Source organism: Chinchilla lanigera, unplaced genomic scaffold, assembly GCF_000276665.1.
Source record: "Chinchilla lanigera isolate Chin_1 unplaced genomic scaffold, ChiLan1.0 scaffold00062, whole genome shotgun sequence".
NCBI lineage: Eukaryota > Metazoa > Chordata > Mammalia > Rodentia > Chinchillidae > Chinchilla > Chinchilla lanigera.
The window spans coordinates 209777-232545 of NW_004955463.1; the positions used below are offsets into that span (position 1 = coordinate 209777).

The 22769-nt window shown below is 40.5% G+C and overlaps 1 protein-coding gene and 2 pseudogenes across 1 annotated transcript; 1 reads left to right on the forward strand and 2 right to left on the reverse strand.

Moving 5' to 3' along the window:
• Positions 1–8679: 8679 nt before the first annotated feature.
• Ucn3 (urocortin 3) lies at positions 8680–9183 on the forward strand. Its single transcript, XM_005398330.1, has one exon. The coding sequence runs from the start codon at positions 8680–8682 to the stop codon at positions 9181–9183; it is 504 nt and encodes a 167-aa protein (XP_005398387.1).
• An 11261-nt stretch (positions 9184–20444) lies between these two features.
• Positions 20445–21091, reverse strand: LOC106150055 (annotated as a pseudogene).
• Positions 21092–21654: 563 nt separating this feature from the next.
• On the reverse strand, positions 21655–22419 carry LOC102008200 (annotated as a pseudogene).
• Between the last annotated feature and the right edge of the window lie 350 nt (positions 22420–22769).

Below are 22769 nucleotides of genomic sequence, written 5' to 3' on the forward strand. Positions count from 1 at the left end.
CAGCTAGGTGCAGTTGTGCTCACAGGAGGCGTAAAGAGAGAGACATTTTGGTTGTCATGAATTAAGGGTAAGGATGTTACTAGCACTGAATGAGAAGAGGCCATGGATGCTGCTACACACCCTGCAGTGCTCAGAACATCCCCACAGTAGGAAGTGTGTGAAGCAAATGTCAGTAGTGCCAAGGTTAAAAACCCTATTCTGGGGCACCAATGTTTGTTGTCTTCCCAAGACTGCCTCCCTGGCCTCCCAGATCTCATAAAGGTGGAAGAAAGACTTCAATTCAAGTTTCCAACTCTCTACCCTCAATATTCATAAATTCAATTACTGTCTAATTATCTGAAGTGGAAGAAAATAAAAACAAAACACAAACCTTCTCCCAGGGTAATATGTATGAATGAATGAACCAGTACCCATTAAAACACAAATCTAATTTCATGTAACCTCCATCTCTAGAGACTTCTAGTCCAGACAGCTCTGCAAAAAGGATTAAAAATGCTGCCAATCTCACATCTCTGTAAGGAGGTTTGTGTTGAGGAGGGAAGGGGCATCTTGGAGTCATTCTCCACACTGCCTTTCCATCTGTTCCCCAAAATTCTTGTGGGCATTGAGGAGTTTTGCTGATCTCAGAAGTCTTCTTAGTTCTTCATCTAGAAGAATCCCAAGAGAGGAGCGGCCATCTGGGATGGGGGCTGTGGTCTCTCCAGGATGGAAGAACCCCAGCCAGCCACCTGGCCCCTCACAGATCTCTCATCCTAGGATTCAAGGTGGATGTAGAAAGAGCACTGAGCCGACCAGGAGAACCAGTGGTTCTCACCCCAACTCGGGGGCCTGTGTGGCCCAGGGAGCCACTGTGTTTATAACCTCAGCTTGTTCATCTGTAAACTGCATCACAGACTAAAATCTCTCAGAACTCCCCGTGCCAGGCATAAAGTTTGCTCCTAGACAGCATCCGGTGCACTTCTCAGTGAGGACCAGCTCCTAGCCTGCCCCATCTGGCTTCTTTCCAGGCTCCCCCCTTGTGCTCTAGCCCCACCAAGCCCCATCCTTACTACGTGTATCCCTTTTGCTCTCTTTCCTGGACCACAAGGACTATCTCAAGGTGACAGGGGTACTTTCTTCTGAACTAGGGCATTTGCCACATGAAATTATCTTCTATTTTCACTGCTTTCTCCAAACCCTAAGTGTCCTCTATGGACAGTCCCTGACTTACCTATATTGAACTGTGAGGGTCGAGTGAAACCTGGCACAAAGTAGGTACTCACTAAATACCAGCTGCATAAATTAGTAAAGCACAAGCAATTCCCATAATGAGCCATGTCAATAACCAGCTAATGCCGTGCAGTCCGAACCTACAGAAATGATAAGACAACGGATGAACTCCTGCTTTCAAAGCAGGTCCTGGCTCCACATTTCCAACAGACAGATTAGAGTGAAGGAGAGGTAGGTGAGGCTGAAATTAGTCATAACTAATATCATTTTTTTATTTTTAAATGAATGAACCAAGTTGCTAGGGCAGGAGGGGAAGTGGGAGGTGAGAGGAGCGGGGAGGGGAGGAGCAGTTGAGGCTACAGAGAACCTGTCATCTCTGTGACGTGGACAGTTGGTTCCGGTTGTATTAAATGAAATCTCAACCCAGTATAGATAACTGCATCAGGAATTACGATCCACCCTGTGATCTGTCACTTGTGCACACACACACACACACACACACACACAGTGGAGTGGAGCAGTTTCCATAGAGAGGGAGGATCACAGCCCACTTAGGAGCAATACCGGGAAGAAGGAGCTGCGACCCCTCAGCAAGCAGAAGTTCAAGAGATGTGCCAAGGGCAGAGAACCCGGCCGTGAAGCTGCGCCTGCTGCCCTGAGCATTTCCACTCCAGGCTGAAGTCCACTCACTGGTAAGACTGCGCTTGAAGACTAACTTAGGAAAGATAAATGCATTGACCCTAAATGAGGCAGAAGATGCTGGGTATTAGGCGAGTGTGAGCAATGAGAGCTGCTGGCACCCCTGGGTGGGAGCGCTAGGAAATGAGTGCTGAACCCCATGTGAAGCCTGTTTTAAATCAGCAGAAAACTGGTCCCCTGGGAAACCAGGGAGAAGTTTCTTAGGGGGCAAAATGATCCTATCCTTCTTGGTATAGAGAGACTCGGTTTGCAAAAGGTGACAGATCAGAGGCAGAATGTATTTGTACAAATCTATTGCTTTTTGGATTTTTAAAAGTTCTGCCCATAGATTTGCAGTGCCTCATGATTACACTCCTCATGGGGAGCCGGCACATGTGTATAAGACATCTTATTCTTTTCGCTTCCCTTTCCCTCTCTCCTCCTCACTCCCTCCTCCCTCAATGCTTTCCTCCCTTCCCATCTGCAAAAGATAAATCTATTGTTTTGCAACGGAGCTCAGCTACCAACACGAGAAGCAGTCCTTTGCGGTAGTTTACACAGTGCACACCGGGGGCCTGGGAATGAGGTGAGGATGGCTGGGAAAAAAGAAACTTCAGGAAATGATCCCACATCACCTGCAGAGTAGCTGGGATAGTTGAATTTATTGTGTTCTCTGTGCCAGAATTCTTTTCCTAAGGTATCTCTTTTCCTGACATACCTGGGAGGTAGGTAATGCAGCAGCCGAAACAAAGAGGTGAGGCACACCGGAGATTAAGTGAGTCAAAACAAGAAAGAGGTGAGGGAGTTTTCAAGCCCAGAGCCTCTTCTGCCTAGCTGTGCTGGGAACATTGGCAGGGAGGAAGAGGGGAAAATAGCTACCAGACTAAGCACCACCTGTGACGAGGTGTCCTATGTCTACTTTTGTGAGTCAAGTTTTCTGGTAAATCCTGTTTGCCATAACCTCCCCAAACATAGTCAGCTAGCAAAAAATAAACCCTGAGAATTGAATAATTAAGATGCTGCTACAACAGTTGTTATCTATTACATGACAATTTTCTCCCAGCTCTCTTCCCTCTTCAGGGGAGGGCCTCTTGAGTGTAAACCCTGTCTTGTCACCTTTTAGGGCCGGTTGCTTAGTTAGAGATCTATACGTGTGTTTCGTGTAAACCCTCCCACAAGTGTAAAACATTTCCAAAGCTTATTTCTGTACAGTCATAGCTTCACAAACTTTTTAAATGACTCATTTTTTATTTTAACTTGTTATCAATGTCCACAGACAAGCTGAGCCACAGAGGAATGAGCTCTGCCTTCCTTGCTGTACGTGGAAAGCTGTGGAATCTGTACTGCTTGTCTCCTGACTTCTCTGTCCCCTGCTTCTTTCTCTCCCTGGAAGGAGCTGTGAATGTGAGGCTGACCTGTCCCTCAGTGCCTCACGCTTGACTCTGCTTCAGCATGCGGAAGTAACTGTATTTCCTTACGTCACCCTAGGGTGACAATTCCTGCTAAAACAACCCAAAGGAATAATTGAGTTGCAGGCATCCAAAGAGAAAAGATACAGGTGTAGACTAGAACTTTGCCCTCATCTTCTAAGGTGTTCAGTTACTGCCAGGGCAGGTAGTATTCAAATCCTAAAGTTTTTTTTTTTTTTTTTTTTTTTTTTTTTTTTTTTTTTTTCAAATCTTAAAGTTTTATTCTATTTCACTAGGGACTATGGCCCAAGAGTTCAAGGAACATAAGAGAAATGCGTTCAGGACTTAGACATCATCCAGGAAGCAAAGGGTATATTTTATCTTGAAAGCCTCAAACAAAATCCAAATGAATTCTAAAAAAAGAAATCTTAAAAGGGCTGGGGATTTAGCTCAGTGGTGCAGTGCCTGTCTGGCAAGAGCAAGGTCATGAGTTCGGTTCCCAGTACCTGAAAAAAAAAAATAGAAATCTTAGAAAGAAATCTGAATCTGCCTGCTAGCTCTCAGCTACTTACTTTGAGAGTTAAACTATCCAGGCTCACAAAGAACGCATACTTCAAACAGTCTAGAGCTAAGATTAGTGCAGAACCTTCCCATCTTGCATACATACTTCATAGTTTTGGATAGTTCTCTTTGTTTTTTAACTGTGCATCAATGACAAGCCATCAGGAGAGGTCACCCCAAGTCCCCACAACACTACCCCAACTCGAGCCTGGGCACTGCAGATAGAGGAAGGTCTGGCACCCTTTGGAAGCAACAGAAACTAATGCCATGGAAGACTCTTGCTTCCACATACATTTTATGGATCATTTAGACACGTTTGGTATCTCTTCCGCAGATACTTTCTTCTTGATGAGAGACATGGGATTTGGAAAAATTAGAAGGCAACCTCAGTTTTAAAGGCATAGTACTTATAGATTTGCAACAAAACCTGTGAAAGGGTAAATAAGAAATGAAAAAGGTTCTTGCCTTCCCGTGCCCCGTGGATTGCTCATGTAATTGAGATGGGCAGGGTTTCTAGAAGACTAGAAGCCCACAACGAAAGAAAAGCTTTTCCCAGTTTTTCCCGGGAAAACTGCAGAAAGTTATTTAGGTAAGGCTTCTTCATGTTCAGAAACCCTCAAGTGACTCCAAACATGCATGTTGATTTTAAATTTTTAAAAATGTGCTTTGTATAGGATTTTTCCTCTGCAATATGTACTGGCATGGATTTGCAGAGGGACTATCATCTAAACAGAGAATTTAAAACAGATTGTCCTGCTTGAAGGAAACTGATTTAATTAAGGGCCTGAATATTAATATAAATTTCAGTTTATTTAACAAATATTTACTGAGGATATGATGTAGCAGGGCACTGTTAAGCACCTCAGCCTCTCCCAAGAGTGTCCCGAGACTTGAGCCATAAGACCCACAGGGGAAATCTCTTCATAGTGAAAGCTTGAGTGGTATAGCAGAAATACAAATGCCAAAGAAATGCAATGCTCGAGTGCCTTAATTCTTTAAGAGGTTGGGGACACCTGGAAGGATAAAGTCAGGTGCTGATTCATCAGAGGGGGCAGACAATGGCAGAGAGAGAAGCTTCTCTCCACAGGAAGCACTCTGAGATCTCAGCAGTATTTGCAATTCTTGTGTAAAATTCCAGCAGGTTGAGGATAAATGCAGAACACTGTCTTGGGTACAGACAGAGAGGGGAGGGAACAAAGCATTGCTCTGTCTGGTCCTTCCTGAAGCCAGGAAGCAAGAGGACAGCTTCAAGACTGTCTGAGAACCTTTAAACACCCAGAATCCAAGCAACTTGCATTTGGTGCAAATAGAGAAATCATTGCATTCTCCCAGTTCTCTATGTAGAGGGTCCTCTTTCTTTCAGATGTAGGAAAAGAAAGAAATCAGAACAAAGATATTCTCAAACTCAGTGCTCTGCTCTCACAGATGACAACACTGAGATGCAGGGCTTTTAGTCAGAAGCTACTTAGTGGCTTGTGAAAGGGACAAAGGAATAGAGTGACAGAGAGGTGGATATTTCTCCATGACCTTTCCACCAGTATTAACCCTTTCTAATTGCTTTTTTGTCTGAAAATCCTTTCAGTGTTAACAAGCCACTCAAAATTGCTCCCAAGCTTTAAGATGCCTTCAAGGCATAAGGTACCTAACCAGAATCCATACTCTCGGCAAAAACAACCAACTGGAGCCTCAGTACAGGTTAAACCTGAAGGTTTCATTATTGAATGCAATATTTAAAGAAAGGGTAAGTCCGTGTTCCACAAGGCAGTCTATCCAGCCCTGTAAAATGTTCTGAGGAGCACCAAGGGGTTGAAATACATAGAACAGTGATTCTCCAGATGGAGCCCACAGCACACAGAATCAGCATCCACTGCAGTGCAAGTTCTGAGACCCCAGCCCAGACCTACTGACTCCACAGCTCTTGGGATAGGGCTTGAGTCATTCCTTCATGGGAATCTGAAGCACTCTAAATTTGAGAACGACCTACTTACAAAGATTAAGTTAAAGGCAAATGAAACCTCCATGAGTGAGGTGGAAAGGGAGGTATGTAGGAAAAACTCACAACCCAGAGATTGAACAACAAAAATATTGGTCTTCAGGATCAAATTACTGGCTCAAACTATCTGATGTGTGCATATATCTGGTGTGTGTGTGTGTGTGTAAACTGCATTTCTGAAAAGGCTTGGGCAGACTCTATCTTCTCCTATAGAATTTAGGATCATTCAGGTGTAAAAACCATGAACCAACCTAAACTGAGTATCTAGTTAGACAAAAGGCTTTCATACACTGATATTTTAAATTTTGCATTTGATTTGACCCTTTGTGAGGTAGTTAGGGTTATCCCATTTATCAGAAGAGCAAATTGACATTCAGTGAGATTAGGGAATCTTCCCAAGGCTTTCAGACAAATAAGGACAAGATGGGATTTGATCCTGTGTCTACCTAACTCCAAAGTGTGTGTGGTTCTCATTGCAGGATGTGCCATGTCCAAATCTGGCCAGTGCATACATTTGGAGTATGGTATTCTGTTAGGTAAAGAGAGGTTTGAGTATTTTGTCATATAATCTTATGAAAAATATTGTTAAAGAAAAATAAGCTTCAATTTATATAATGCAAAACAAAAGAACAAATAAATTACAAAAAATAAGGAAAGGAAATCAGCAGCTGCAATGTAGAAAGCACAGGAAAGTAGATTCTACAGAATCTACAGAAAGCTGAATATGTGTATGCAGGTACACTTGTGTGTGCATAGGTGTACATGTACATGGACACGTATATGGGCATATGTGTATATGGGTGCATGTGTGTAAGTAAGTATATATGTGAGTGTGCATATATATGCATATGTGGATGTGTGCATTGTGTGTTCATGTATGAAAAGTGTTTATGCTCCAAGAGTAAGTGAAGGAGCAGAGGCTTATAGGCTCCTCTTTTAGAGGTCTAGGCTCAGGGTTTTTTCATCCTGATCTCACCCATCATTCATAATCTGAAGAAGGTAGGAAGGAGCTTGAGTCCACTCCCAATAGCCTGGTCAAGGCCATATTGACTGTAAGCTGCAGAGCTGGGTCTAAAAATCAGGCCTTAGACCTCCAGACCCTCTCAGAATTGCTCTACACGGTGACTGCAGAAGACACAGCAGTCCATTACCATCCTTGCACTGCTGAATGCCCAGAAGAATCTCCATGTTTATTCACTTATTCAACTTTCAGGCAATTTTAAAAACTAACATAAGAAAATTATTCCTGTGAGTTGCAAGTAACCGCAAAATAAACTCCAAGTACAGGTAAAGCACCCGAATGTAAATGGTTGAGCCTTTTGCTACCTGAGGTGTATCTCCTCAGATAGTCCCAGGGATAGGTCCTTCTAATGAAGCAGCTTGAGGACAAGCTTATGTCCAGGTATCAGCATCTGAAGGGATGCAAAAGATCAGCCATGGTTATGCCACAGGGAGTTAAAATAAAACCCTGGACATTTCAACCTCACTTTGTTTCATGCATGATGAAGGATGACAATAAATAAGTGATCTTCATATCCTTATTTCAGAGCTGATGAGTACGTGCCCATAGAGGAGGCAAAGGAGACTAGGGTGCAGGTGGATTTGCCCCCAGGGCATACGCAGGAGGTAAATTCTACCCACTTTGCAATTTTCCCAAAGACCAGTGATCTCAGAGAACCCTCCTTCCCATAAACTTTGAGCACAACAGTGTGCTATGCCTATAAAGGGGGCTGGACGGGCAGAAGGGTGTAGGCTGCCCTGAGCCCTTCTCCTCAGCTGAAAAAGACATTTTAAAGTTCTGTCTGATGTTACTGCTCAGTAGACCAACAACTATATATGATGATTTACAGCCCCAACTCTCTTAGCTCCCGGGGGCCATGGATCTGAATGTTTTCACTGACACAAGTTTCACACACTAAGACTTAATTTGTGTTTTTTAAAAAATATATCGATTGAAGCTATTATTATAGACTTTGATACTTTCAGGCATCTTTATACCTGCTTCTTGGCCTGCACCACTACACAACCCACCCTGCATTTGAAAATACCATGAAACAGGCACCTGGAGAAGACAGGAGGCCTTGCCAGGCAGATCACGCCCTCAAACAGAGGCATCGCTGGATAGATCCCAACCAGCACCCTCAGTCTGACTGATAACCAAGAACAAACACATGTATGAGGACTGCAGTCTTGTGACTAGAGAATTTAAAAGCTCTTTGGTTTCACGTAGAGACCAAACTGACTTTGCCCTCATCAACTGTTTAGTAAAATCGACAAAGTAAGCAAACTTGATTGGCCTGAAGGAACTAGGATGGCCTAGCAGGGGCTCTTAAAGCTCTGCCTCAGAAACACTGCCTGGGTGCTCAGCCACGGTCATTAAGAACTAAGGATGTTTTCAATCAACATTGCTAATAACAAGGAAAGCAAAACTCTCCTTGCTGTAAAATCAACCCAGTCAGGCTGCTAAATAGTTACTTAGCATATATATTATTTGCTGTCAGGGCCAATGGCTACCTGCAAAGATGGTAAACCAAACCTATATATAGGAAAAGTAATGGTTCTCTAACTGTAGACAACATCAGAAAGAAGGATTTGGTAAATCACAGATTGCAGGGGCCCCAAAATTTGATTCTTAATTCTGGGGAAACCTGGTATGCATTTCTAGCAAATTCCCAGATAACAGTTATGCAGCTGCTCTGGGGACCGAACATTGAGAACCACTGTAGCACAACATTAACAATACCATACCGGATGTTACTCTGTGTCCCCCCAAGTACTAAGCTCCTCTCACTCTGCTTCCCACCTTCCTCTTCTCTGCTGCAGGGAGAGATGCCGATGCCAGCACACTTCCTGCTGCTCCTGCTACTGCTCTTCGGGGACCCGGGAACAGGCCTCTCCCGCAAGATCTGCAAAGCTGGGCCTGTCTTCGGCTGCCTCAATACAGCCTTGTCCAAGGTCAAGAAGAACCAGATGGAGGATGTGCCCCTTCTAAGCAAGAAGAGCTTCCATTACCTGCCCAGTCAAGACCCATCTTCCAGAGAGGAGAAAGAGGAGGAAGAAGGAAATCTGGACAAGGACAAAAGGACTTTCACAGGTTCTGGGAGTGGAGGTGGAGCTGGAAGCGCCCGGTACAAATACCTGCTCCAAGCACAGCACAAGGGGAAGCTGCACCAGGACAAAGGCAAAAGCGACCAGCGCACCAAGTTCACACTGTCCCTTGATGTTCCTACTAACATCATGAACATTCTCTTCAACATTGCCAAGGCCAAGAACTTGCGAGCCAAGGCAGCTGCCAACGCTCACCTGATGGCACAGATCGGGCGAAAGAAGTAGAAGCAGAGGCCCAGCAGGAGAGCAGCACATCAAGGACAGAGGTCAAGGGCAGAGGGTACAGGGAGGGCTGAGGCTGTGGCATCCTGCTGGTTTGCGTTCGAAAGGACCAGTCCAGCTTCACAGGCTACTTCACTGCTGAGCCCCTCTCATCCTCTTGCAGCCAGTCGTTTTACTTCTCTGTACAGAGGCACAGAAGTTCAGTACTGCTCACATTTGCAAACAGTAGAGGCTAATATCTTCCCATGTATTCTGTGTCTCCTTCTTATTCCCCATGGCAAAAGGCAAAGTTCATGCATTCCTTCCCTCCAGACTTATGCCTTCCGGCCATATGCCTGAGAAGAGAGAGTTCAGGGCTCCTCTCCTCTCCACACATCAACTCCGGCTACGAGGAGATACGTTACCACCACCTCGCCAACAAGTCCCTGCCCTACTATCTCCTCCCCCATTAAAACCAGTGGCTTCTTGAACTCCTGGGTTGTTCAGTTCTGTTTCCTTCAAACTCTGAGCATCAATCGGACAGGAAAGACAAATGAGAGAGGGTCCCGGTGGGTCAGTTTCCTGTCGCTCCCAGGAGGGGCCTGGTCTGGGAGGTCTGGGAGGTTCTAGAAGAAGTACCAGAGGCCTTCAGAGTCAACTTCTGTCATTCCTTCAAAAGCCATCATCTGCACGGCCTGGTTCCACCCAAGGGACAGAACACAGGGTTTGTTTCAGAATGGGCTTCTGGGTGGAATGGGAGAGGGAGCCTATAACACTCCAAACTTCTTTGGGCCTTGTGAGGACACAAGCCACTCACTCACTGCAGCGTTCAAATGAACAGGAAAGACAAATGAGGGAGTTCTTACTGAACCCTCGTACTTGCTCAGTGCTGGGTGGGGAGCTGTGGCTGATACTGATGGCTCAGGAGAGGTCTCTACTCTCTGCAAATCAACAGTCTAAGTGAATAGACAAAACTAAATATACAAAGTATATACAAATATACATACTGGGATATGCAAAGAACTGCAAAGTGATAGCAATTAGTGTAAAAATTATATACAATTATATATATTATAATATTACATTTTATAATATATGACATCCATATATTATATAATAAATTATATTATATATTATATATTATTATATAGTTATATAACATATTATATATAATAAATGGATAATATATATTATATATGGAATGTAAATAAGAGAATATTTTCTATGAGCAAGATTCCTCTAAAAATGGCTATTATTAAGAATTCTAAAGGCCCCCCAGCAGCAAAGCCAAAAGGTCAGGGCCCCAAAAAAGAGATGCTAGTCCCACTCACCTCTGCATAGTGACAAATGAATAAACATAATGAAATTCCATACGATAAAGCAATACACACACAACTGCCACCAGAGGCAACGCCAGAAGATGAGTGAAAAGTTTGGAAAAATGTTTAACACTCATATAAAAGACAAATGGGCTTTTTACTGAACATGTAAAGATCTACTAAAAAATGAGAACAAGAACAAACCCTAGAAAAAAAATAAGCAAAGGCGTGAATAGACAACACAAACATGCGTGTACAAACACAATTATAAAGGAAATTTAAATACAGGAAGAGGCCCTCAACTACATTCTAATAACTACACTGGTGCACAATTTCTCACCTGTCACATGGGCAAAAGTCCATCAATTCAACAATGCTCTCTGCTGGTAAAGTGCGACCATACCCTCCCCCATGCCTGGCTAGTAGACGTATAAACCAAAGAAAGACAATTTGACAATACTTATCAAAACTACAAATTCAGTTTTTCTTTAAGCTAGTAATCATGCTGCCAGGCATCACTGGAAAAAGTTAAATTTTTAATTAACTGGACAAAGTTAAATTTTTAATTAAAAAAAAGTTCAAAGTGAAATTTAAAATGCCCCATATCTTTGCAGCAAAAGCAATGCTCCAAAAAAGTGAAAATGCAACTGTTGCTTCCATCCTGGAAGAACCGCACCATACAGTAGAAATATAAGAGGAACCTGATAAGTACTCTATGTATGAACATTATTTCATTTACTTCTCACAAGTACATTTCAAGGTAGTTATGATTTTGCCCATCTTAAAAATGGAAATTGAGACCAAAACAAGTTAGGAAATATGTGTAAGTTCTCACTGCTATTAAGTGGCAGTCAGATGTGTCTAGCCACAAACCCTTTCTCCTTTATGAAAGGATGACAATTTTTACAGCAAACATTAAAAACACGAATCCACCTCACCTCTCAGGGCTATAATGAACCTCAAATTAACCATGAATGTGAAAACAGCTGGGAAAGCGTCACACAGATATTGGGAGTTAAGATTAAGTCCTCAGCAGATAAGTTTCGTATTTAGATGATTAAAGTGTACATACGATTATCGAACTAGGAAGAGTAGGTCAAAACTGAAATCGACCAACAATTGGGAAAGCCAAGGTGTTCTGTTGAACAGGCCCATTTGATAAGTCTATCATTCTTCCCAAAGACTCAGACCCAGATTTAAGAGCAGGCAGTGGTTCTAAGCCTCTGTCCAAAACATCAGCAATGCAGGAAGGGTGGAGGTGGCCAAAGATAACCCACATGTTTACCTACTGCCCCTGACTTCACTATGAAGCACTTTTGCAGAGGGTAAAGAAGATACTGGTGCAAATCCTTGGTGTCTTAAAGAGAATGAAACCCTCAGACAGGAAAGGGTAAATGCACGAGGAAGGAACAGCACCTCCAGCCACGATTCAATTGCACGGCAAGTTTTTGTGACTAATGATTACTCTCCTAGAACTAGCAAGCCCCGGAAATCAGTGAGTGATAGAGCAGGCCCTTAGTATACAGGAATTTAATTCTGTGACTCTCACAGGTTCTTGATATATAATGATTTGTCATTTTTCTGAGACACAATTCCGAATTACTCTGCAAGGCAAATGTGCATGAACAGTTTTAATTATCTGGTGAGGCTGGCCAGTTCCTCAACAACCATGTCCCCAAGGAGCTCTCCCAGCTCTCTGCTAATGATCACCAATGGCCTGGATCATTAAAGGTTTGAATAGTGTTAGTGTTGAACATGACCGCATTCTGCAGGGGAAATGACTGATCGGTGTGGCAGCACACAAGGGTCTCAGGCTTTCTCTCTGTGTGTAGGTTGCATTTGATTCTATCTTAGGGATGCATTAGAGAGACACTCCCACTCCTACACCCCACAACTATGACAGACAGATGATAGAGTTTTTCCCCTAGTGTAATTCCTTTAGAGTCGCATTATACCAGGGGAAGAACTCTATCAACAGACATATTGGAAAGTGTCTAGGAGGACGTACAAGGAGGACAGACCAAAAGAACAGAGTGCAATTCATATGAATCCAGTATAATCAACTTGTTTATCATGTTTATTGCCCTCAGGCCCCACACTTATTACAGTATCAACCCCCTGAGGGTAAGGGCTGTCTTTGTTTGCTCTATGATGTAACCCCACTGGCTGGAATAGTGACAAATATATGGCGAGTGCTCAATAAACAGTTGGTAAATTAAGAAAAGATGTAATGAAATTTTTGTGATAAGAAAGCTGCACATATTTGAATTTTAAAATACAGTATTTGTAATAACCAAGGGTTTTTGACTTAATAGAATCATATTCAGCCTTGTCTTTCCAATTTTAAAATATGTAAATTTCAAAAATTTACACTTGCTAACTTAAGTAAAAATCTTACTGGTTTATGGAGAGTTCTAGCACACTTAAGTTTACTTGCTATATTTAATTATTTAAATTATACTTATTTATACAATAATTATATATTAAATTATTATTATATTTAAATTTTTAGATTTTTTTAAAAAATTACTTAGGGTACTTGAGAAGGTTTGTCAGACAAATTAAAGCCCTTAAAAGACAATAGAATATATTAAATTCATATTCAATCTAAACTATGTAAAAGGGCCAGGGATATAGCTCAGTGACACAAGCAAGCACAAGTTCCTGGCAAGCACAAGTTCCTGAGTTTGATTCCTGGTACCAAAAAAAATAAAATACAATATGTAAGCGCATATTTAATTTATACAGAACCTAAAGTATTTATAAGCATTTATATAGGGCTGTAAAGTAGACCAAAAACTCATGCAACTCCCCTTTAAAAATGATTATACAAATTTGTCAGGCTTACAAATAATAAAAACAGTAAACTAAAATTAAAAGCTTAAGAAATAATTAAGTTTTCCACCTTAGCTTTTGGTAGATTACCCATTTTTAAGAACGAAAGAAAATGTATACTTTTTTGGATGTATGTGAACACACACATGTGCACTCATTACTAATTTAACAGTATTAAGCGTTTCAGTAGTGCCCTCCAGTGACTACATAGAGAAATAACACATGTACATAAAAATTTTAAATTAAAAAACCTGATCAATCTGTGAAGCATTGTGTAGGTTACAAAAAATGAAAATATTTATCCGTGCATACTTACTGCAATATATTCAATGTGATGAGACATTCCATAGTGTATTTCCACCATTCATAAATCCTGCAAGAAGGATGAATGGATGCCCACAAGTTCAAAGCAGACAAAAAAAAAAAAAAAAACAGTAGAGAGCTTTCATGGAGCTGGTGACATTGGAATTGCATGCCTTGATGTGGGAATAATATCATATGATTATAGGGAGAGAAAGAGCAAGAGTACAGGCAAGAGAAAAAAATATATGCTGGTGAGTAGAGCGTAGACCAGTTTGAATGGAACTCATGAGATGACAGCAAACAATAGGGTTGAAAATTGAAGGTGGAAATGATTGGGATGAGGTTTAACTGCTCAGTGCAGGCCTTTGGACCTTGTACTTAAACAGTGAGGAATCATTCACATTTTGGGTAAGACAGCAAAGTCATCCAAGCTGAGCTTCATGGTGTTCCGCCATAGAGAAGTGTGTACAGTCAGTTATGAAGACAGAGTGACAGGCAGAGCACAAGCTCCTGGCAAGCACAAGTATATTTATATATATTTATATACAAGTGTACTAGGTAAGAGGAAAGGCTTTCCTGAAGGAAAGGCAGGGAGTGGATTTTGGAGACATAACAGAAGTAGAATCAATCGGAGCTAAACCTGGAGAGAAAGAAATGAGACAATAAGAAAGTCAGTGGAGGTAACTAAAGGTCAGGCCAGGATCAGTGCAAATGTGCTCCTAGAGTGGCAAAGACCTCCATGGTTTTTGTTATGCTACCCTCTGTTAGGACAATGGAAAGAGGAATGGCCCTAGCGTGCTTTCTAAATTTAAATGAAGGAAAAGGGAATAGTTTTCTCAGCTCTATTATTCTAACCTATCTGAACTATTCCTACCTATCTTTATTTCTTCTATCCTACCTCAGGGAGAAAACATTCACAATTCTCTTTTTATCAGCACTGTACGTTGAATCCAGAACCCCCTGCATGTTAGGCAGGTATCTTACCACTGACCTACACTTATTTATTTAAATACCTTTATATTTACTAGACTAAAGGAACTTTTACTTTTTAGCACTCTTCATGCTCCTCACATACATGAAATAATTGCTCATTAAAACTGTAGAATATAAAGTATATTACAAAAAATGCCATAGAAAGAAAGGAATTACTAATAGGAGATAGCACAATGGATGGCACAAAGGACTCCAGATCATAAGTTAGCTGTGTTACCTTCTCTTTACAGCCCATTGAACTACAAAATGGCACCCAAATTTCAGAACTTCTGATTCCGGGATTACCACAAGAACTGCAAGAACTGCGGCCCTAAATATTTAGTTTTTTCTGATGTATCTGATCCCTGTACTTGGGAATCTGTTCATCATTCTGTCCATAATCTCACATTTGTACGTGTGCACACCCATGTGCTTCTTTCTCTCCAACCTGTCTTTCTCACTTCAACCACAGTCCCAACGTGGCTGGTAAACATGCTGGTGGAGAGTAAGATCAAAATTTATAAGGGCTGCATGGCTCAGGTTTTTTTTTTTTTATTTTTGGCAGGTTTGTACATCTTCTTCCTTGCTGTAATGGCCTATGACAAGTTTGTAGCAATCTGTCACCACTTGCACTACATAGTCATCATGAAACCCCCAGTTCTGGTGGTTGCTAGTACTCATGTCCTGGATATTGTGTACCTACAGCTTTCCTGTTTCTGAAACAAATACCTGACACCTGCAGCATAAAGAAGATGAAATTTAATTTTTGTCACATTTTCAGTGGTTTTAGCTGTGGTTTGCTTGCTCCAAGATAGAAATGTTATGGTGGAAGGACATGAAAGAGGAATGTTTCTCACCTTTTTGTGGCAGGAAGTAGAGCACAAACCAGAGTGCTGGGGAGAAGTATGCCATTCAAAGCTATGCCCCATACTGTCTCACTTCCAACCAGGAGCCACATTCAATAACACATTCAACTGTGAAATCCTCAATAGATTAATCCACTGATGAGTGTAGCACCCTGATAATTCATTCACATCTCCAAGCATTTCTCCATTTAGTCAACTTCACAGCCAAGTTTAAATGGCGCAAAGAGTTTTGTTCACATATTTTACATTAAAGTTTTGTCTTAAACAGTTTATGAGGTATAATTTCCAGATGAAAAACTATACGTAAGTCATGTGTACAGTTGGATGAGTTCAGGCACCTGAAAACATTGGTGAGCCATTGCCAAAATCAACTTATACACACATACATTACTGCTCAGAGTGTTTATGTGTGGCCTTGTTTCTTCATTTGTGGTGAGAGCATTTGTGAGCACCCTCCTCATTGAAAAATTTGACACAGGTAATGTCATATCATTAGCAATAGGCACCATGTTATAGAGTACATACCTAGAAATTAATTATCTTAAATAACTGGTATTTAAAATGCATTAAAATAAATATTTTCTCCCCATCCATTTCCTCAATATCACATGTATATTCCTTGCATCCATGAATTTGAGTAACTTGAGTATAGGAGGAAAATTACCCATTATTTTAACTCCAAAAAGTAAATCCATCCTTATTTTAACTTCGGAGTAAATCCATCCTTATTTTAACTTCGGAGTAAATCCATCCTTATTTCCCTTGTTGATTAGACTTCAGCTTTATGGAGTGAAAGAATCACAGTTTGTACAAGAAGTAAAAATTATGGTCCAGTATTTTTGATGAAGACAGATGTAGAAATATCCAACAAAAAGCTAGCAAAATGCATTTGATAGCGTATAAATGGGTGGTAACAGTTGATAATATATGTGCTTAGTTACCTCTGCTTACAGAAGAGCTAAGGGCTTATAGTATTACAAATCTTTGTAAAATTCTTCACATTTCATGACAATGTATACATTTTCTTCATAAGATTTACCCTTGGGGACAGTATAACATATATGTATTTATTTCATGGCAGTCTATTTTGCCAAAATTATGTAAGATCAAATTTTGCCAAGATCTTACATACTTTGTTCATTTTTATACTTTCACAAAAGTGATAACATTTTAGAAAATATAGAAACAATTCAAGATATTAAAGGTTTATGAAAGAAAAGCAACAATCAGGTAATTGACTGGATTCAGAATGAGTGCATTAAATAAAACTGAGTAAAAATGTTCAATCAGTTGCCCTCTCAATAAAAGACATGGTGTAATAGTAAATTAATCATATCACCATGAGTCTCTATTTCAAGATTTGAAACGACAAATTTATGGAAATAATAAAAATATACACTATTAGGGACACTGGTTGGAATAGCATGTAGTTATAGTTTCATTCATTGTAAAAATAAATGGAGAAAAATGTGCTTATAACACTGCACACAATGGAGACAATAATAAATTTAAGTAGTAACTTTGATTAAAATATTCTAGTAGTCCCTTCTTGTGACCTTACCAAACCCTTGAGCTAGATGTATTGCTTGCATTATGTCATTCTTCCTTACAGTAACCCCATGAAGCCTATTATTCAGATTAATTGTATAGAATGAAAATATTCATAAATATAATGAAATTCCTAGATATAAAACATGGTTATGATAAAGATGTAGTTACCATTAGTTATAGGCAAAATATGTTTCACAAGATGACAGATGATTGCTACTTATAAAAATATAAAAGACAATAAGAAAAAGTAACATGTTAGTAACAAAGAGAACCAATATGGATTAGGATAGGAAAAGGTATGGCTGGTAATGTATACAAATCTTATAGTATTAAATATTATAGTATCAAATATTATAGTATCAAATATTATAGTATTATAGTAGTAACTAATTATGCAGAGGAATTCTACAAATTTATAAAGCAATGGGTGGAGGAGATGAGTCTACAAAATGCCTGACTCATAGATTTGAGCACAAATCTATAAACATTTACACACAACTGCAAATATATCTATAGCTCTATAAAAGAACTGGAGTGCAAATAAGGAAGTTAGTGGGAGAAAAACCTTCCAGTTCTTTCAAAGAAAGATCTAAATCAATAGGAAAAACACTTAAGTCTCTCTTTCTCTCTCTCTCTCTTTTATTAGCACACATTTACAGTACACGATGTTTACATTCATCTTGGGGTGCAGTTGCATGTACATAATACAGCTTGTTTTGTTTTAGTCCCCTTGTACTTCCCACTCACCTCCTTCCCTCTGCCTCTAAATCCACTTTCCCCATTTTCATTCTTGTTTTTATTATAATTCATTGCCCAGGTTTATGACATATAATGCTTGCATTCACTGATGTTACGAGGTTCCTGCACATGGCATATTTTAATTCTACTTACTGCCTCTTCCTCTCCCCGTTCCATTGCCCTCAGTCTCCTGGACCCCTTCCCAACCGCAAGAGATCTATCACCTTACTTTCTTCTATATGTCTTTTATTCTTTTTTTTTTTGTATTTTGCATTTCTCAAATAAGAAATACTGCATGGTATTTAAGCTTATGTGACTGATTTTTTTCACTTAACATTATATTTTCCAGATGTGTCCATTTTCCTACAAATGTCTCAAATTTGTCCTTCTTTACAGGTAAGTAGTTTTCCATTAAGTATAGGTATTACATTTTCTTCATCTATTCACATATTGATGGATATACCAGCTGCTTTCAAGATTTAGCTATAATAAATTATAGCTAGTTTATAAACATTGCTGCTACAAACATTGGTGTGCATGGATCACTGTAGTATGATGGCTTTAGGTCTTTGAGGAAGATACCTAGAAAGGGAAAAGCTGGGTCCCATGAAATTTCTAATTTTAGTTCTTCCTCATAATAAAAACCAAACACGCACAATAATACTATACACAAACTATCTTTACTTTTACAGTTACTTTAAAATGATGGTAAAGGGTTAGAGTGAAGGTGAACTACTTTCACAACTTGTTTGCATCTATGAATATTCATAATGTGAGGTCCTTTTGTATCTGTGAGAGTTCACAACTCGAATGTTTGTAAGTCAAAGACTTACTGTAGAAGCTTTTTAATTTGATATAATTGCATTTGTTGGTTATTATTTTTTATCTAAGCAATAGTGCTTTATTGAATGGATAGTGCTTTATTGAAATGGATACAAAATTCCTGTGTAAAGTAAGTGTTTTAAAATACATTTCTGGGGCTGGGGATTTAGCTTAGCAGCACAGCACCTGCCTGGCAAGTGTGAGGTCATAAATTTGATTCCAAGTACTGGAAAAAATAAAATAAAATAAAATAAAATACATTTCTATAGATAGACATTATGTCTTGGAAAAAGAACAGATAGCAAAAATGTATGTTTAGACTTGGACAGCAAAACAAAAGGGGATGTAGAAGCCTGACCAGGTATCCCGCCCAGCCCCCACCGCCATTGTTAGGTGCCAGTGGGCACCATGCAGTACCTACTCAGACATACACCAAGCCTACGCTGACGCCACGAGAAAGCTCTCTGCTTATTTTTACAGTTTTTAAAAGCAGTAGATATAGGTCAAAATAATCCAGATAACGGACTTTGGATGAGAGTGCCCTAAAGTTGAGGAACACTTTTCTCTGCAGGAACTTCACACACTGACCTTAACCAGGCACCCGTTGACTCTTCACAACCCTCCTACGCCTTTTTGACCATCTCATTATGGGATTTTTTGTCCAAAACAGAATGAAACTTCCAAATCCCTGTTTCTCATCATGAATCAACCTTTTTATTCATTGCAACTCCTGTTGTGATAAAATGAAAACACTGGACCAGCACAACTGCTGTCTTCCTCACCCTCCATTCCTTTCTGTGGTGGTTTCCTAAGGTTAGGAGAAATGGAGAAAAGATGCCTCCTGGGTATCCCTGGGGCAGATGAAGGAGGAAAGGGCAGGAAGGCGAGGCCAAGGCCACAGTGCAGAGAAAACAAACCGGGTGCAGTCTCGATTGTGGGCACCTAGCTACTAGCCTATGGCCCCGGTGAGAATTGTCATTCACTCTGTAAGACACAGGGAGAAATTTGACTTATGCAAAATGATGGGAATGACAGGAGCTGAAAACAGACGAGTCTTCACACAGAAAATAAAGACCATCGCTATTTTCTTTCTTTTTTTTTTTTTTCTGGTACCAGGAATTGAACTCATGACCTTGCATTTGCCAGGCAGGTGCTGTGCCGCTGAGCTAAATTCCCATATCCTGACACTCATTGTGTAAAAATTCACTGCAACATAAAGCTGGAGGTCACAGCTGCTTTGGTTTTCTCTGCAGCACTGCATAACCAGTAACTGTGGAGAATATGATGAAAAGTGTTCACGGTGAGTTCTGTGCAGAGGTTTGAAAAATAACAGCATAAGAATCTACCCCTAAAACCCTCTTTTTCAAAAAACTTATTTATGCATAAATGTGCATCTCATTAGAAATTCTGCTCTGTTCTCTTTGGTGAAGGATAACTGTGCATACAAATTAACAGTACTATATTGAACTGTAGCCTCCAAAGATTCATGTGTTGTACAAAAACAAAAACAAAAAGGCAACACACAGTGTGACCTGGTAAGTGAATGGCACCCAAGTCTATGCAGCCTTCTGTCAGAGGTACATTTCCACCACACAGAAATCCTCTGGTTAAACCTGGATGATCTAGATATAATTCAGGCAGCTGCATCAAAGAAATTCAATATTCACTATACATGGGGACTGATTCTCAGAAACCAATTCTAACAGTAGTGGTTAGTTAAGAGGACAGAAAATGAAAAGGAGAATTCATCTCACAAAATATAAAGTGTAACATAGCAATGAAATACAAATGTTTAAAAAAAGAAATACAAATGTTAAAAGTACTTCATGCAAAAAAACCACATGAACTATATATGTGGATGGGCACACTTCCAAGGATCTCATGAAAATCTGTAGCTGTAATACGCAACCGAAATTTGTTTTTTTTTTTCATTCAGACGTGCTTCTTCATGTATGGTGCCTAAGAGCCCCACTGTGACATCACCAACCTGCATCTACATCTGCATCTGCAGCTACACCCTGATGCTCTCTCTTGCATGCCATGGAGCTCAGTTTCCTTTTCCAGCAGGATCTGGTCTTTATTCATGTCCTCACTCTCCACATTCCTGTTATCTCTGTTAAGCTCTCAGAATGTGCATTTTTGATAGTGAAGCTCCTTGGTTACTTCCTGGAGATCCTGCATGTGGGTGATGAGTACTGTTTTCAGCTTCAGAAAATTGTTATGTTCAGGGTGCTCCAACTTGACAACACCCCATGGATAGAGACCACCTCTGACCTTTGGCTTCAATCAACTTGTTGTACCCAACCACAAAGAATGGGATTCTAGCTTTGAGGAGTCTAGTCTGCTCTTTAAACTCTTCATCTTGATTATGAGTCAGTTAGTGATAGATTTTGATGCTGTGTTCTTCAGTTTCATCCAGAAGCCTTTTCTTCAGGTGCAAGTATGCCTCCTGAGTGAGAGCTTCAGCTTTCATGATAACACGCACCATGGTTATCTTATTATGTTGTGGTGGATTGACAACTTGGATCAACCTGTAACACCCAGCTGAACTAAATCAGCATGGTTCTGAGTGTGTGTGTGTGTGGACCATCTGAGGATTATTGCCAACAAAAGAAAAAAGGAGAACTGGAGAAGGAGAGCTGTTAAGGGACTGTTGGTTCTCCTGGAGGAGCTTGTCATGTTGGCTTTCCTGATATGAACTCAGCTGTTCTCATCATTGAAGGAACTTGGGACCTTGTTGTCCCTGAGAAGGGCTGTGGCACATTTTGGGAGAGCACTGGTCCTTACTTTGAGCATCTCTTCCTGGCTCCAGAGGGGAAAGTGGTGCACTGCTCAGTCTCCTGGAGAAGCTTGTTGTGCAGGCTTTCCTGATATGAACTTGACTATTATCACTGGAGGAACTCGGGATTCGCAGTTGCTGAGGGTGGCTGTGGTACTTTTCAGGGGAGCTCTGGTCTTTACCGTGAGTGTCACTTCCTGGCTCCAGTGCAGATCCCTCAGCCTATTTGCACAGATACTTCATCCTACTGGCACAGACTATTTAGCTTCCACCACTGACCTTTGGGCCTTCCCAGCACAGATCCTTGAAACAGACTTGCATGACATATTGTCGTGGGCTCTTGACCTCCAGTTGGACTCACGGGGAGCATTTTCATGAGCTTCAGGTCTTTAACTGGACTCAGGCAGGACATTGCCATGGGATCCAGGCCCTCTACTGGATTCTTTGGGTCTTTAGTATGAGGGCATGTTTCTTGCAGTCTTTTGTATATGATTATTTGGGTGACTATTATAAAATAACCCTATAAATTTTGTGTCCTGTATTGTTTCCCTTGCAAACCCTGACTACAACATGTGTATTGCTTTTGTAAATGCAACATCTAAAGGCTTCAGCCCATGCCCAAAAAGGTGAAATGAAGTAGGAGCAGCAGGGCACCCTGTTGTCAACTATGTGGTGCCTGTTCAAGCCACTCTCATCATGCAGGTAGTGTTCAACTGATGTAGGAGATGATGGTCCTAAAACAAACCCTGGCAAAACATCCCCATAGCCAGTACTATAAAGCACAGCCTAACCCCATGCTTTTCAGTTTCAGTGGCCGAAGCCTCAATTGGGACAGTTCTCCCAATTTTCTCTGTGGCTCCAGGTATAATTCTTTTTGGATAGACATCAGGCAAAAGCAGGAGTTGATCTTCATAGACTGGATTCACCAACTACCATCTGCATGAATTCAGAACCTTTTTCCACTGATTTTTGGTGAATTTGATTGGGAAAGTTTGCAAATCCAACATAGCCAGAGGTTTCTGCATTGATAAACTGAGCTGGTTGTTGCTTAGACATCTTTCGTGTTGTCTTCTGTATCAGTCCACCTGTTGGAAAAGAGGCTTTTGTTATTTATTGTGTAATTGAGGTTCTGTTTAAAAAAACCCTTTCCTATACTATTGACTCTTCGAGTGTTTTAGCTATTTAATCTTCCAGTAGGTTCAATATTTCTATTTTAGTGTTGTTTAGATCTTTGAAACATTTTGATTTTAGTATAGCATGTGGTGAGATATAGGGCCAGTTTTAATCTATTGCAAATAGATAATCAAATTTTCCTAGTACCAGTTGAATAAGCTACCTTTTCCTCATTGTATGCTTTTTGGCCCATTGTCAAAAATCAAATAGCTGAATATGTCTGGGGATGTTTCTGTATTTTTTATTCTGTTC

Excerpts from the sequence above, each read along its gene's own strand:
- Ucn3 (XM_005398330.1), top strand. The coding sequence starts at position 8,680 with ATGCCGATGCCAGCACACTTCCTGCTGCTCCTGCTACTGCTCTTCGGG.